Below are 18,158 nucleotides of genomic sequence, written 5' to 3' on the forward strand. Positions count from 1 at the left end.
ACGAACTTGGGTAGAACTTACTCCCAAAAACTAATTCAAGGAAAAAGGAAGTCCAACCACATATATGTACCGTTAAAGGGAAAAAATGGAGTTTTGATGGATTAAAACTATAATGCTTTTCCCTTTTTCAATAAGTTTTGATGGACCATCTTCTTTAACAAATAAAGTATAAAGCTAAAGTAAGACTACTCATTTTTCATAAGAAGTTGTGAATAGTTCATGCCATGAAAGTTGTGTTCAATAATGGATCAATGTTCCCCTTGAAAGATCATCCAATCAAAAATAGGTTATAGTATTGGGATGAGATTTTTTTTTTTAATTCAAAATTTATTATTTAAATTAGAACTCAAATTTATGGCCATTGATTCATTGAAATCTAATGGATATAGGATGAAAGTTGGAGGTGGTTATTTATATTACCACCTCATCAATTTTTAAACCATTAGATTGTAACGAATCAACGGTTGAAAATTTGTATCAACAATTTAAGTCAAAAATTATTATCATGTCAATTTCGACCATTAAATTGTAATTAGGTTTTTTCTTTTACACCCTTTTCCCAAATCAAGCTTAATAAGGTTTTTCTTTACACATTTTTTCCCCCATTTTTTTTTATTCAGATTCACCCTGTTATGTTTTCCATGATTTTAGTATTATATTTTCATCAAACAAACAAATATTTAAAATAAAATGAAACGTTTCAAAGATTATGAAAATTCAAAATTTGGTTATGAAAATTTAGGGTTAGGGTTTATGTAAGATTAAATGTTAAAAATTAAAACAAAAATATAAAATAGAGGAAGAGTATATTTAGAAATTATAACGTTATTTCTTGTTTTGGTGGGAGATAAAAAGCATTTCCTAGTGCGCATAAGTTGGCCTAAACATCCCCGGTTATTGAAAAAAAAAAGGCTGTGTTTGTTTCCCTATTCTCAATCCTATCCAAAATACATATTTGTTTCAATATTCTCAAAATCAAATCCTATTCTATTCAACTCAAAATATTTAGATTTTTTTCAACCCCTAGGTTTGTTAATTTAACTAAACACCTATAACAATGAAAGTTTATAAATTGATAAAATCACCCCCACCTACCCACGTATTCTCGGCAACCGGCCACCACCGTCGTAAGGTGGTCGAAATCTGTCAAAAAGGCGCACGACCGACTGGATGTGGCCACAGTGCGCCGATGTGGCCTTTTCCAACAAAAGATCTAGCTGTTGACGGCCAGATCTAGCTAGATTTGGTCAGAAATGCTTTGGCCGTAGATCTAGCCGTTTTCGGCCAAATCGGCGCACTACCAGCTAGATCTAGCCGATTTTGTGCCATTCTGACGACTTCCGGCCACTGTTCGATGGTGATTGTTGGTTGTCGGCATTTAATGAGTGGGTGGAGGTGTTTTTGTTAATTTTAAAACTTTTATTGTAGGGGGTGTTTAACTAAATTAACAAATGTAAGAGATTAAAACAATAATTTAAATATTTTCAGAAAATATTTTCCAAAAATTTATCAAACACATTTTCATATTCAAATCCTATTTTCTCAATACCAATCCAACTCAACCTTTTCAAAAATACAATTCTAAATACTCTACCAAACACACTCAAAAGCACTTCCTAAATTGTATTCAAAATTCCAATTATGTATGGTCTGGTCTGGTCTTGGACCAACTTAATGGGCTGTGGGCTGGCTCGCTTAGTAAGATAAATGGGCGTGTCTTAAGTGGACAAAATCAAGCCCAACCCATAACCCAAGTTCCAATCTCGTATAAAAGATGCGAGGTTTTAGAGATTTTAGGTTCTTCCCTTTCCGGTTTTCCAAACTGAACGATGGGAAAGAACAAGAAAAACAGAGAAGGAGGCCAAAAGAGCGAACACAGTCCTTCCACTGTGTTCGTTAACAACTTGCCTTACTCCTTCACCAATTCTCAGGTACCTTTTTAATATAATTATCGACCTGTTTGGTTCCCGAGAAAGCTCAGTGTAATAAAAATAAGAAGTTCTTTTAAGTCTTTTGTTAATCGTGTTTTAGTTAAATTCGTTTTGTTATATTTTAAAAACCTAAATACAGCATTGAATGTTGCGCATGACGGAGCTCTTTTACTTATTATAAGTGTTTTTTTTTTTTTTTTTTTGGAATAATCTGCTTTGATTATGTTGTTACTTAGCTAGAAGAGACGTTTAGTGATGTCGGACCAATCAGGAGATGCTTTATGGTTACAAAGAAAGGTAAGTTGATGTGGACCTGATATCTTATTATTTGGTTGTAGTTTAGAACTGAAAGTGTAAGCTTAGTGAGCTACAATTTGTGACTATAATTTGGAAATATCTTATTTTAAGTGAGCTACAATTTGTAAATATAATGTGGAAATATCTTATTTTAGGAACTTGATAGTAGATTATTTAAGGTAATTGCGTTGTTACGCATTCAATTGTAGCTTTTAAGAACTTCAATTAAGTTCACAAAGTGTTTTCAACTCTGCATTCGGCTTAGTGATGGGGTGATGGATTTGGGGTTAACAAGTGATGTTTTCTAAAGTTTGTCCAATTCTTTTAGCCCATGGCATGTGCGGTTGTTTAAATTAATACATTTCTCCTTTTTAATGTTCACAGGCTCAAATGAACACCGAGGATTTGGTTATGTTCAATTGTAAGTTAGTTATACATTTTTTCTTTGATTGAGATTTAAGTGCATTTTTCTCTTTGATACTCTTTCTTCACGGTTGAGCAGTTCATCACAGTTTATTCATAAAAGCATCATAAATTGTCATTCATTTATGGTTTTGAACTATCTTGTTTCCTTTTTTGAATTAGAAGCTTTAGTTTCATAACAATGCTATGGGAAGCACTGAAGATATTGCTAATTTTCTTTTGTCTGAATCCTCTATTGAGTAACTGATATTCATTTGAAATAGATTTTTTTTTTTTTTTTTTTTTGAATTATGACTGCTTGGGGTGAGTTCATGATTGCTTATACCTTATGCATATGTACACACTTGTGCATCCATGCAGTTTGTTGCTTCTGGTATTTACGTGAAATTTCTGTTGGTTTCTCATGGGTACTGTTGCCTTGCCTGCATTTTGGGGATGGTTATGAAAAATGCAAACCTGATTTGATATTTCTGCTGTTGGATAAACAAATTTGACCATTTGGAGGTTCTCTTCTTTCTAATTTGTTAGGAACTTTTACTGATTTTCCCTTCAAACTTGATTGGAGATGTGCTTCAGTAAGTATTAGTTTGATTCCAGATGGAAAATTACACAATCCCTTAGCTGCCTGGGTAACATGGCAGTTGTAGTTTTTACTTTTTATTATTGTCAGTTGTTCAATTTTGCTGTTACTTGATGTGATGTTAGGAAAATATATAAAGGTGATATGCTTTTAAGGCTTACTTTTTTGCTTTGTTTTCTCATGTGTTGTAAACGCATCCATTTGCAGTGCTGTTATGGAGGATGCTAACCGTGCCATTGAGATGAAGAATGGTTCATCTGTTGGAGGTCGGAAAATTGGAGTTAAACATGCCATGCATCGTGCCTCGTTGGAGCAACGCCGCTCAAAAGCAGCTCAAGGTTGTTATCATTCACATTGGTTTTATACTTTTTGGTATATTGTGTCTTGATATTTCATATTTTACTAAAGGCTTCAATTTTTTGGTAAAATTTGTCCCACATTTTCCCTCAATGAACTAGTGGTTCAGTCAGATGATATAGCGGAGACAAAGAAAGATAAGGATGGTTCAACCTCTGAGGCAGAGAAGCTTTCTTCAAACTTGCTTGATACAGGTCTTAAACCATTTACCTTTTATCAAAGTTTGTGGTTTGCTCATATTTCTTGTTTAATTTTTGCAATTTTTTTTTTATGAATGAAATTTCAGACAAAACCATGAAACCTAGAAAAGCAGCAAAACTTTCCATTGACCTAGCAGATAAGGAGAACTGTTCAGAGAAGCAGAGGTGACTGGTTTTTTTTATTTTTATTTTTATTTTTAATTTTGATTTCATGGTCTGTGGCCTTAGTGTTGAAGTAAATTAAAATATCATCAGTTCCATAAAGTCGTAGTTGTTTCACCAATAGTTTTCTTCCATGAAATTTTTTCCGTGTAAATTTTCTAAGAGGTAGAGGTTTACTTTTTGGTAGAAGTTAAAAAGTTCTGCTCATAATACAATTATATCAAGGAATGTCAATTACAATGTTCAAGTTTTGAAAGATTGCCACTTGACTATTTCCTTCTCTTCCATGTGATGCTATGCAGGGTTGCCAGGACTGTCATATTTGGTGGTCTTCTTAACACTGATATGGCAGAAACTGTCCACCGTCTTGCCAGAAGTGTTGACGTGGTCTGTTCTATAACTTATCCTCTTCCAAAGGAAGAGCTTGAAAAAAATGGTTAGTGATTTCTTTATATCTATTTTTGTTCTTAATTTGGGGGCAAGGGTGGGGGTGGGTGTTTGGAAGAGAAACTTAGACAATTTAAACATCTCTCTTTATGTACTTCACATGCCTTTTGCATGTGTAAGCGTCATTTAGATGATATTTGAACCTAGGCCAGATATTGATTAAGGAATGGTTATGCTTTACATTTGAAAGAATTATATAATCAATTTTGTGTTGAAGATTTTAATTTCTTTCACATTCACTACTTTTTCATAGTGTCTATGTCTTTCTCAATTTGATTCACCTAATTTCTTTTACTGCTTAACATGTGGAACCATGTTGATGTTTTGGGGAAGAGCAGAGAACAGTACCTGTTTTTTATGTTGTCTAAGAACATGAAAATAAATTATTTAAGGGATTTATTACTAGCTGTGATGATGTATTATGTCAACAAATGGAAGTGCAGTATTTATCTTGCATTTCTGATAGTCTATATGCTTGTGTCTGGCATATTGATGTACCATTCTAATATGCTTAATTGGTTCTGAGCATGGATTCTTAAATGCTATCTCAATAATCTTATTAACTTAACTGGGATCTATGAAGTTAATGTGTCCTATCATGTTAGATTGTAGTCTTGTAGACCTTTTGGTGAAACATCAGTTAAAATGGTTTCCTGTTTGAACATTGCAAAATGAACTGGAACTAGTGTATTTTGTCTTTCTAGGATTCCTCTGATAAATGGGCCCCTTCTGACATTCTTCCAGGTCTTGCACAGGATGGATGCAAAATGGATGCTTCAGCGGTACTTTATATGAGTGTTAAATCAGCTTGTGCATCTGTTGCCAAGTTACACCAAAAAGAGATAAAGGGAGGAATCGTTTGGGCACGTCAGCTTGGTGGAGAGGTAAAGAAATGAAAATTAGGTTGCTGCCAATGTAATGTTGCTCTGATTCTCCAAATGATATATGTGTTATTTCAATGGTGATTTTAAAATTGCATTACTTTATATTTTGCTTAAGGTTTGGTTGATATGTTATTCAATTATTACGTGAAATTCCAATAATTTTGTTTTTTTGTTTTGTTGTGGTTTAGGGCTCCAAGACTCAGAAGTGGAAAATTATTGTCAGAAATATCCCTTTTAAGGTTGTTCTTAGTAATAGTCTTCTTGCTTTCTCAAAGTTCTTATTAGAGGTGCTTGGCTTCTGAACTAGTTTGCTGATAATTAATACCAGGCTAAAGCAAATGAGATCAAAGAGAAGTTTTCATCAGTGGGGTTTGTGTGGGATGTATTTATTCCCCAAAATCCTAATACTGGGTATTCTAATTTTCCAGAATTGTCTTCATATATAAATATAAATGTCATATTATTTCACTTCACAATTTTTTTTTTTTTTTTGCAGGTTATCTAAGGGTTTTGCATTTGTGAAATTCACATGTAAACGGGATGCAGAAAGTGTATGCTTCTGAACTATGTTTTAGTCTTAGTACTGAAATATTAAGGTTTTTGGAGGGTCAACATACTTCCATCTTATTTCTATCTGTTATATCAGGCCATTCAAAAGTTCAATGGGCAAATGTTTGGTAAAAGACCAATAGCTGTTGACTGGGCTGTTCCAAAGAAAATCTACAGTAGTGGTGCAGTTGCTGTTGCATCTGAAGACGGTAATTATGGCCTTTAACTAAATTTTTGGTTACTTTCTATTGCTTGTCTGTATCAACTAAACTTGAAGAATGGTTATGTTAACTCCTTTTTTATTTTTTTTATTTTTTTTTTATGTATATTTTTTTATTGACAAATTGTTGTGTATCGAATAAAAAGTTTTGAGTTGTCTTTACAAAGGATGGAATTATAATGATAAGATTATTGGTTAAACCAAGAAGGTGTCGCATAGATGGTGCCAGTGGTTTACAATTAAATTTGGATAAGAGGTATCTGAACCCAAAAAATAAAAAAAAGATAAAGAATGGAGTCTCATGACTGAAAGACTTTCACAAATCTTGTTGATCTGTGTGGTTGAATTGCATGTATGGTCGAAGTGCACTGCTTGCTTAGGAGGCACTGCTATTTATTAAACCAGAAACGACTTTTGGAAATTTACTGCTGTTTTTGGAATTCATTAATATGTTAGCAAATGATTGAGGTATATATCCTCTTACAGGGCAGCAGAATGAAGGAGATGAGGACAGCGACACTGGTAGTGATGATGATGTGGAGGACGATGATTTGAATTCATCTGAGAAAGAAGACAAGCCTTCTGAAGTTGACTTTGATGAGGAAGCAGATATTCTAAAGAAAGTACTTCAGAAGATCACTTCGTCATCTGCAGACTCTGTTCCTCCTATTGGTGATGATTCTGCACTGCCTGAGGAAAATGAGGAGCCGGGCTCTGATGAACCTATTCATGTGTCAAGTAAGTTATCCAATGAGTCCAAAAAAGTATCAGAGGCATCTGAACCCGAAAACTCTGGCAAAAGCAAATCAAAACCTCTTAACAAGATGGACGAAGAAGAAGATTTACAAAGAACAATTTTCATAAGCAACCTTCCTTTTGATGTTGAAAATGAAGAAGTAAAACAAAGGTTTTCTGGATTTGGGGAAGTGCAATCTTTTTTCCCAGTTCTTCATCAAGTCACTAAGTAAGAATTCGATTTTCAGTTTGATGTGTTTCTATGTTTTGTATTCTTCAAGTTAAACCAATGATTTCCTTGTGCTTGCTGCAGGCGACCAAGAGGGACTGGTTTCCTCAAATTCAAAACAATAGATGCCGCAACGGCTGCGGTTTCAGCAGCAAATGCTGATTCTGGCTTGGGAATTTTTCTGAAAGGCAGGCAACTGACAGTACTGAAAGCTTTGGATAAGAAATCAGCTCATGATAAACAATTGGAGAAGACCAAAAGCGAGGATCATGACCACCGGAATCTTTACCTGGCAAAAGTTAGTATCCTTAATCCCTTTCTCTTTTTACCTGAATTTTCAAATTCATGCTGTTCTTGCAGTATCAATTTTATGATGCAGGGCTTGTCTCAACATGAAATGACTCTTTTTTCTCCCTTTTCCAAATTTTAATAGGAAGGCTTAATCCTTGAGGGGACTCCAGCTGCTGAAGGTGTCTCAGGTAGTGATATGTCAAAACGGAAAACGTAAGTCTTTTCTCCAATAATTTAATGTATGAGTTACATAAATTCAGTTAAATTCATTTTTTATATTTATATTTCCTTCTCTTGTTTTGGATTTTTTTTGTTTCTCTATAAAAGTTGTGTTAGTTTGTTTCAAATCCTTTCCTGTAAAAAATAAGTTAAATCGTTTAATTCTCAATGGAGAAAAATGTTACATGTGGTGTGGTTGTTTATTTGCCAGATTTAGTTTTGCATTCTTAGTGCTGTGAAGAACAAAAACAACTATATCATTCTCAGTCAACGTTCCTGTCATTGAGTGGTGCTGATTATAATTTCAAATTCCCTCATGAAAATTTGAAATGCTTTTGGGTGCATTGTAGGTTGCACGAGAAAAAGATGACTAAGCTTCAATCTCCTAATTTTCATGTTTCAAGGACAAGACTGGTTATATACAATTTGCCAAAGTCAATGACTGAAAAAGAACTTAAAAAACTTTTTATTGATGCTGTTATCTCACGAGCTACAAAGCAAAAACCTATAATTCGACAGGTTTGGTACCTTCATCTCTTTTTTGCTATACATTTTATGTTAAATATTATGTTTATATACCATAAGATCATTTTTTTTTTAATTTTTGAATACTGGTATGCAGATTAAGTTCTTGAAAAATATGAAGAAGGGAAAGGTTGATACAAAGAATTACTCACGAGGAGTTGCGTTTGTTGAGTTCACTGAGCATCAACATGCACTTGTGGCCTTGAGGGTTCTTAATAATAATCCTGGTAGTGTATTTTAAAATTTTACTATGTCCCAAATTCTTCTTATGTATGTTGACTGGTGGCCATTTTAACATATGGATGTTTTGTTATATTTCTGCTTGGTTTACCATTCTTTTTGAGGATGCTGGTGCTATGCCGGAAAGTTTTTATCAAAATGCAGGAACTCTATTACATTTAATCTTAAAATGTTCTCTGGCAACTTGTAGAAACTTTTGGTCCCGAATATCGTCCAATTGTGGAGTTTGCTGTTGATAATGTTCAAACATTGAAGCTACGGAAAGCTAAGATACAAGGTCGACAGCAGCAAAATGATGAATCCCACTCTCTGGATGCCACCCCGAACAAAATGGAGACATCTAGAAAACGGAAATCCAATGGTGACAATAGAGCTGCGAAGGATTCAGACCATGGTGAAGAGGAGGAAGTGGCTAATAGCATTCCTGATGAAGCTACTATTGGAAAGCATAGAGCTGGCAAGAAGCAAAAGCGCAATCCAACTAGTGCAAAGGCAGAAGTTCCTTTGAGAGAGAACTTGGTAGGGAAGACAAAAGGCTCAAAAAGGAAACAAAAGGATCGCCAAGATGGCCGAAAGCCTGATGCTGGAAATTCAGACAAAGGTAAAATGACAGCCAATGATCTACACAAATCAAATTCTTCCGAGAAAGCAAATTTCCGTCAAGGTAAGAGGAAGCAGGAATACCAAACAGAAAGACACAAGGGAGATAAATCAATAAAACAAAAAAGGCCAAAAAAGAGTAAAAACCCACCGGGGCGAGATGTAGTAGATAAACTTGACATCCTGATTGAACAATACAGGTCAAAGTTTTCACAGCAGAGTTCTAACAAAACCGACGGTGGTAAGCAAGGTTCTAAACAGCTTAGAAGATGGTTCCAGTCATAATTTTGGATAGGTTTTGTTCCTCGTTAGAGTTGACTATACAATCGCTTCAAATGCGAGTCTTGTTCGAGTTTTTCGGAGAAGTTGAATTCTATAGCCTGTTGTATGTTGATTATACTGATCTCTGTAATTTTAACAGATGTTGGATCTAAGGTCTTATACACAAACTTTTATCTGTAGTTAACTTGTTCTGGGGAGGAAGTGTCACTAAATTTTTTGAGTGAAGGTTCAATTATTTAGTTTATTGCTTTGATTCACTTGTAGAATGTGATTCATATTATGATATTATTGGTATGGTAAAACTTAATTTCTCACTAGAATCCCAATCAGCCCATACAGTACTAAACCTATAATATTATGAATATCAAAATCAAAATTTATGACCTTGCAACTAACATTTTTGTGATCATTATATGAAATCAATCAGTTAATAAAAATGGGCTTGGGGTCAATTTCAACAATTCTGTTCTTTATCTTGATTTAGGGAAATACTAAACTTACTGGTTCTGTACACCGAATGGATATCCCGATTGACGTGGAGTGCGACGTGGGTAGTCTCTATCCTGATTGCATTGCACTCCAAGTTAGTTGGGATATCTAATCAGTAAATTTAGTCTTATTCCTTGATTTAAATAGCTAAAATGAAATTGGGTATCATTGCAATTATATGTTTCTTCTTTGAATGAGAAATGAGTTCATAAATACAGTCAATAATTTTCTCTTAGTATAGTTGTTAAATGAAAAAAAAAAAAAAGAATAAAATTTAAAAACAGTATCTTATTTTAGAAATGAGTCGAAATGTTTTTGAAAACATTTCACGATACAATCATTGTTTTAAACCCCGGACCAGAGGGCAACCCGTTTTGTTGCCCGGGTCACGGGTCATCCAGCCAGTTGGATCGATGATGTCAGCGACAATTTTATTTTTTAAAAATTACATATTAATCCCTTAAATTTTAATATATTACAAAAATTTCCCTAAAAAGTTCGATTAGTCCCTAAAATTTTTTATTTATTTAAAAAATGCCCCAAAAAATTATCAATTATTCTCTAAACTTTTAAAATATCTCCAAAACACCCCTATAAAATTACAAGTATCCCTTATACTTTTGAAATACTACAGAAACCCCTAAGACCTGAACCGAACTGGATAAACTACCAGGTCCCGATCGAACTAGTCCGGTTTTTAAAACAGAGGATACAATCTAAAAATTAGTGTAAAATTAGAAAAATAATTAACATTTATTTTAAATATTTAAAACATTAACATATAACTCAAAAACTTGAATACTATTTTAATTTTTCAAAATTATTTTCGGATCACAAATCAAACGGCCCTAAAGCACCCAATTTCCCACACAACCACCATAGGCCATAGCCATATTTGTTACAATTACATAATTTTGTCAGTTGAGATCACGAGTTACATGCCCACATACATTACTCACCTTTCGATTTCTCCATCACATTCAAACTCACCCTTTCTCTCTCTCATTCCATTTCTTAGACATAATAAGTTATACCTTAAAGCAAATGCATGAAAATTATGTTACGAGATTGCGTACCAGAAAAAATACATTCGAGATTAATAATATAAAGATAAAATTACACTACACAAAGAGACGCGATATTTACGTGATTCGGTATAACCCATTTTCATCCATGGATAAGAGAAATTCATTGTAGTTTCATAAACATAATATACAAGAGTTACATAGCACTATAAACCCGGTATAATTAACAAAGCGGAAACAATCCTAGTTTCTAACCACGGTCAACCCAGTATCTAGAGTGGAAACGATTCCAGTTTTTAAGATGCTCTCCCTATAGTGTTTAATAACATTTTTATTGAATACCCTGTGTTCTTATATTCTCTCATAACCTTGAATTAGTCATTACCTTTATATTTATAGGTAGTATATGAGATATTCTTTTACTAATGAAATTCATATTCTAACTCCTAATAAGACTTCTAAATTATATTCATATTTACAATTGTATTCTTTAATAGTTTTCTTAAAGACATACAATTTCACGTGAGAACAAATTGAAAAACGAGCCATAATATCGCAACAAATTAAAGCAAATTAATTGACGATTTTTGCTTCACATCACATGCATTTTTATGCCATTTTTTCTGATTTTATAATATATATATATCTTGAGTAATGCTACAGTTACCGAAGTAGTGCACCGAATGACGTAGCAAAATCCTGACCGTTAATTAATATTAAGTTAAAATTAATCAACGGTTAGAATTTTGTCATGTCATTCGGTGCATTACCGTCAGTGGCTGTATAATTTTCCATATATCTTTTATCACCGTCCACTTTACATTTGGTGAGATATACTGTTAGGGAAATACTAAACTTACTGATTATGTATACCAAATGGACATCTCGATTGACGTAAAGTATGACGTGGGTAGTCTCTATCTCGATCACATCGCACTTTACGTCAATTGGGATATCCATTCGATAAGTAGAATCAGTAAATATAGTCTTATTCCTTGATTTAACTAGCTAAAATGAAATTAGGTATCATTGCAATTATCTATTTCTTCTTTGAATGAAAAATGGGTTCATAAATAAAGTCAATAATTTTCTCTTAATATAGTTGTGAATGAAAAAAAAAAAAAAAAATACTGAATAAAAAAAAATCATTTGAAAATACTTGTTAGAAATGAGTTGCAATGTTTTTGAAAACATTTCCAATACATCTAAAATAGTGTAAAGTTAGAAAAATAATTAACACTTTTTTTAAATATTAAAAATAACTATAACTAAAAAATTTGAATAATATTTAATTTTTAAAAATTATTTTCGGATCACAGATTAAACGAACTTGAAGCACCCAATTTCTCACACAATCTCAATAACCTATATTTGTTGCAATTGCATAATTTTTTTGTCAGTTGAGATCATGAATCCCTGCCCACATACATTACTCACCTTTCAATTTCCCCTCTCTCTCATTCTATTTCTTAGACATATTAAGTTTACCTTAAGCAAATTGATTGATGGTTTTGCTTCACACTCACATGCCCTTTTTTTTTTTTTTTTTTTTTTGTTATCGGGCGTTCGGGTCATTTTATGCACATCTCGACTATTTTTCTGACCCCAAACAAGGCTTCCAAAATAGGACAAACGTTGCGATCCGTGTCAAATAATATTACAATTGTTCTTTTATTCGAACCTGAAGCTACGGGGGGAACGAACCCTTTAGTCCCAAGCATTTACCATTTGGTTAACCCATTGTTGTTATTAGTGGTGTTCAAAAGAACCGTTGGAACCGAACCGGCGGGTACTGGGGTTTGGTTTCGATTCCTACCCAAACCGACCGTCAACGGGTAGGTTCTGGTTCCAAATTTTTGGAACCATTACTGTGCGGTTCTTGTCCTATAGTTAGGAACCAAACCAGAACCAAGAACTAAAACCGAGACTAATAAAATAAATTAAAGATTAGGGGGTTAATAAAAACTTTTGTAGAAAAAGTAATGTGAATACATTTATATTTATATTTCATAACTCGGAACCGGAACCATTGTTACAGGTTCTGGTTCCAAATTTCAAGGAACCGTCGGTTCGGTTCCTTCAAAAAATCAGGGTACCCAGAACCGAACACCCCTAGGTTACATCACATCACACATCACATGCATTTTTATGCCATTTTTTTTTTTTTTGTGATTATATGTATATATTTGATCACCGTCCACTTTACATTTGTGAGATATATTGTTAGAGGTCAAACTATGTCAACTTCATCAGTTCATCATTTTCATTTGGTTACTTGAAAGAGAAGGAACAAACATATTTAATTAACCAATTGCAATTTCTATTTCTACCATACAAACAAAAGCAGAACAGAACAAAAGAAGAGAAAAAACAGTAGCACAAAGGTTCAATTATAGAGCCAAAAAGTCAAGAAATTGGGCAGTTCTATTGGCATTTGCCAATCCTTGGCTATTTGTTTTTCTACTACTTGAAAAAAAAAAAAAATAACCCCATTGTTCAAAGCATCCAATGTTGTCTTCACCATGCAAGAGATTAAATTAATGATATAGTGAGAAACAGTTCAAGACAAAAGGCACTGTTTTACTGCACTATAAAACCAATTAGCCTCTACTTTCCAATTTTGTTCACATTCTTTACTCTTCCCACACTTCATTTCACATAGTTTGTTCACCTTAAAATGGAAGCTGCTAACTCAGCTTCTTCCAACTGTTTCTTGCTGTTCTTTTTCTTATTCTTCTTAGTGTTGTCTTAAGTCTCCAGGTGACACACTGCAATGTCAACTATGACAAGAAGGCTCTTATCATCAATAAACAGAAGAGAATTCTCTTCTCTGGCTCATACACTATCCCAGAAGCTCTCAAACTGTATGCAAGTTTTATTTACTAACTTCCCATTTCACATTTTCCAAGAAATATGAACTTTGGTTCTAATGAACCGTTATGCATATAATGCAGAGTGTGGAGATCTTATAAAGAAGCCAAGATGGAGGTTTGGATGTTATAGACACTTATGTGTTTTGGAATGTTCATGAACCTTCTCCTGGCAATGTAATTTGCTTCTTTTCTTGCTTTCAGTTGAATACATACTCAACCATTTTCGGTTATGTATTTTATTATCTCCTGTAACTATCTTAAGATTCTCATTTTCTCTTTTCTGGTTTGCGGATTTTAGTATGATTTTGGGGGGAGAAATGACTTGTGTTCAGTTCATCAAGCTGGTTCAGAGTAGGCTTATATGTACTATCTCCGAATAGGGCCTTACATATGCGCAGAATGGAATTTTGGGTGACAACCATCTTCTCATAATCTCTAAAACCTTACCAGTAATATCTTTATCTTCTGCATCCCAAGTTTTTCATTTTGTTCCATTTTTTTTCAGAGGTTTCCGTATGGTTGAAGTTTGTGCCAGGCATTAGCTTTAGAACAGATAATGAACCTTTCAAGGTTTGTGTTGTGTGTAGAAAGTATATATATAATGAATACATAAGGATAAGATACCAATGAAGCTCTATGTTACAGTCTAGTTTCCGTATTTTACAGTCTTGGTTTTGCAGAGAGCAATGCAAGAATTCACCCAAAGATTGTCCAAAATGAAGGATGAAAGCTATTCGGTCTCAAGGGGGTCCCATCATTCTCTCACAGGTATTGTTTTTGGTTCTTTACTTTGATTTCCCTGTAAATTCTGCATACTAACCCTTTTAACATATACTGTTAATTAAATTTCATGTAGAATACTGTTAATCTGATTTACGGTCTATTTTGTTTTACCATGAATACAGATTGAGAATGAGTATGAGCCTGACAGATTGCATTTGGAAGTGCTGGTGAGCTATATAAACTGGGCTGCAAAGATGGCCATTGATTGAAGACTGGAGTCCCATGGGTTATGTGCAAGGAATTGATGCCCCAGATCCTGTTGTAAGCAAATTATTTCCTAATAATTTTTTTTTTTTTTTGGTCCCATTTTAGCTTCACTTATATATATGAAAAGAAAAATTTAACCTATCGTGTCTAAATCTGGTGACAGATAAATACATGCATGGTTTTTACTGTGATAGTTTCTCTCCAAACAAACCCTTTAACCAAAATTATGGACTGAGAATTGGACGGGGCTGGTAAAATTTGCTACTACAGTTACTATATAATTGCTCTGTGCCCAAATAGTTTAATAACACTCTAGAACACATTTTGTAGGTTCACTGAGTTTGGCGGGCCGATTTATCAGCGGCCAGTTGAAGATATAGCATTTGCAGTTGCTCGATTCATTCTGAAGGGAGGCTCTTTTGTTAATTATTACATGGTCAGTTTCAAGTTTTTTGATTGTCATACATAAGAGAAAATCCCTTTATGCTTTTCTTGATTCCCCAAAACCAAAAGGAAAATATGTGATTGTGATGTGAACTTTGCATCAGTAGGTTAAGCTTTTTATGTTTTTCTTCAGTAGCTATCGTTTTTTATTATTCTTGATTGAGTCACTACAAGATGCTTCTTTTTGAGTATCATGGAGGAACAAACTTTGGAAGAACGGCTGGAGGCCCTTTTATACCACCAGCTATGACTATGATGCTCCCATTGTGAATATGGTAAGAAATTTGAGCCCTTTTTTTTCCAGTACCCTGAATCTGAAAGCCTAATAATGTATGAGTAAGATGTTTTGACTTCTGACTGTATATATGATAGGGTTGATCAGAGAACCAAAGTATGGACATTTAAAGGAACTCCATAAGGCTGTTAGTTATGCGAAAGAGCTTTGCTTTCTGCAGATCCTTATATCGTGTCCTGTGGAATTATGAACAGGTTTTCCACTTTCTCTATATGATTGGATAAAAACTCATTAAGCGTGATCTTGTTCCTGACACTGAACATTTTCTGCTTCATTTAGCACATGTATTCTCTTCGAAATCAGGAGGCTGTGCTGCTTTTCTATCAAATTTCAATTCAGAGTCAACTGCAACGGTGACTTTTATAAATAGCACTTCAACTTCCCATGGTCTATCAGCATTCTCCTGATTGCAAGAACGCTGTCTTCAACACTGCCAATGTAAGGAAAATTTGATGATTTTATCGACAATGAATGCTTTTATTTAGTTGGCGAAATTCATACCTTTAATTCAAGGGTAATACTACATTTACAAACTTTCTCTTACAATCTGATGTGACGGTTCGCAATGGTCAGTTCACAAATGGGTCCTGTTTGCTCGCTATGGGTCCCATCTACCCATTTATTGGCTGACTAATTACGAGCTGTCACGTCAGGGTTGTCAAAAAAAGTTTGTAAGATTAGATTGTGAGCCAATTTTTATCCTTAATTCAATATGCTCAGTGAATTGAAATCAGTTCGAAATATAATTGTTTCAATGACACATTCTACCATTGCAGGTCAGAAGTAAAGCATCCAATGCGCAAATGTTGCCCACAAATGTTAAGTTCGTCTCATGGGAGACATTCAATGAAGATATATTTTCAGCTGGAGATGATTCAACAATTACAGTGAGTGGTCTCTTGGAGCAGCTAAATATCACCAGAGATACCAGTGACTATCTTTGGTATTCGACCAAGTAAGATAGAATAATAATAATAAAATTTCAATCAAAATATACTGTTGACAAATTTATCACTGAAACTTTTCCAACTTCATGATGTTTCCAGTGTCGATATAGGATCATCTGAATCATTTTTACGCGGCGATCAGCAGCCCACTCTTACCGTAGGATCAAGAGGCCATGCTTTACATGTATTTGTGAATGGACAGCTTTCAGGTTCACTGTTTAATTGCTTGTTCTTCAGCATATATCATTATTTTGGTTTCTGTCAGAAGCTAACAAAATTTAGTGCTCTAAAAATTATTAGGCTCTGCTTCTGGGACAAGAGAAAACAGAAGATTTACTTTTACCGGAAATGTTAACCTTCATGCTGGAGTTAACAAGATTTCACTGCTGAGTGTAGCAGTTGGATTACCAGTTAGTTCTCCAATCCTCATTTTGAATAAAGACTAATTCTTGTTGAATGCAGTTTGGCCGAAATTAAACTTTTCTTGTTGCTGTTTTTGAAGAATATTGGTCCACATTTTGAGTCATATCCAGCAGGAGTCCTAGGACCGGTTGTTCTCCATGGACTTAACCATGGAAAGATTGACTTGTCCTGGCAGAAATGGTCATACAAGGTCTGTGAATTTCACCTCTATCCCTTTTAATAACTTTTCACTTTATTCAATGAACTTTCTGCTTAGAAGTACTTCTATTGTACAGATTGGACTTAGAGGAGAAGCAGTCAGTTTATGGAATTCATTTCAGTTAGTTGATTGGACACCATTATCCTTAGCACCACCGAAACAGCAGCCATTGACATGGTATAAGGTAAGGAAAATTGAGAAATTTTGAGGATGCTTACATTATCCTGATATCAAAATGTTCCATCTTTATTCAATAGATAAGTGTCACTGGTAATACCCCTACCCACCTCGCCGAATGAGATTCGGATTTGTCTATTACCCATCTCAAATAGTGGAGTCTAGAGTTATCTCCTGAGTTAGTACCCCAGACCTGAAAATATGATATCCAGGTTTGAGTCAAGAGGACACGCTATGAGCTCCACTATTTGAGATGGGCAGAGACAAATCCGAGCCCCATCAAATTAGGACAATACATTTATGTGCTAATACTTGAACTTGCAGGCTTCTTTTGATGCACCAGTAGGAGATGAGCCTCTGGCTTTGGACATGGGAAGCATGACAAAAGGTCAAGTATGGATCAACGCACAGAGCATTGGAAGATACTGGACTGCTAATGCTGAAGGCAACTGCGGAGGCTGCAATTACACTGGTACATATAGGCCAGCAAAATGCCAATTGGGTTGTGACAGTCCCACACAAAAATGGTACAAAACTTCTGAACCAAAACTCAATTGACATTCATGTGAACTACAATTTTCTTTCCTGCTGATAGTTTCTTATATTTTCCATTTTCAGGTACCATGTTCCCAGATCTTGGTTGAAGTCAAAACACAACTCACTGATAGTTTTTGAGGAAGTTAGTGGAGATGCATCAAAGATTTCTCTGGTAAAAAGGTCGGTGAAGAGTAAATAAGCTTCTTTATCACAGTGCTTAAAACCAGAGTACATATACAGTGAGCTTGTATGATGATGTGATAAATAAAACTCCTTAAGAGACTGCCGTGTTTTAAGCACTGATGGGTACCAAATTCTTGTTTTGAGAGGCTGAAATTTATAGAAAGTTTGATATTATTTGTGGCTGCTAATATTTTATTAGACCATTTCTAAATATTTCTCAATAAAAATTGTTACAATATTGTTTATGTTAATAATTATATTCAACTAGTGTAAAACCATTGGGTGATCCAACGATCAATTAGGACTCTGTATATTCTTCAAGAGACCCTGGTTAGATCCATTTAGATTGTTAATAGGGGTGATCATTGAGAGAATTTATCCTATTGTCAACTTCAAGGCCTCGAA

The 18,158-nt window shown here is 34.3% G+C and overlaps 1 protein-coding gene and 1 pseudogene across 1 annotated transcript; both read left to right on the forward strand.

The window, feature by feature from the left end:
- The first annotated feature begins 1,811 nt into the window (after nt 1-1,811).
- Nucleotides 1,812-9,406, forward strand: LOC116132361 (RNA-binding protein 28). Its single transcript, XM_031418003.1, has 18 exons — nt 1,812-1,931; nt 2,168-2,228; nt 2,613-2,649; nt 3,439-3,569; nt 3,702-3,782; nt 3,875-3,953; nt 4,253-4,386; nt 5,142-5,281; nt 5,470-5,520; nt 5,610-5,692; nt 5,778-5,832; nt 5,928-6,039; nt 6,537-7,014; nt 7,099-7,312; nt 7,448-7,518; nt 7,875-8,043; nt 8,147-8,276; nt 8,480-9,406. Exons 1-18 carry the CDS (start codon nt 1,830-1,832, stop codon nt 9,172-9,174), a joined length of 2,823 nt encoding a protein of 940 aa, XP_031273863.1. The 5' UTR covers nt 1,812-1,829; the 3' UTR covers nt 9,175-9,406.
- Nucleotides 9,211-17,823, forward strand: LOC116132338 (annotated as a pseudogene).
- The last annotated feature ends 335 nt before the right edge of the window (nt 17,824-18,158 follow it).

Source organism: Pistacia vera, unplaced genomic scaffold (assembly GCF_008641045.1).
Source record: "Pistacia vera cultivar Batoury unplaced genomic scaffold, PisVer_v2 Contig250, whole genome shotgun sequence".
Classification (NCBI taxonomy): Eukaryota; Viridiplantae; Streptophyta; class Magnoliopsida; order Sapindales; family Anacardiaceae; genus Pistacia; species Pistacia vera.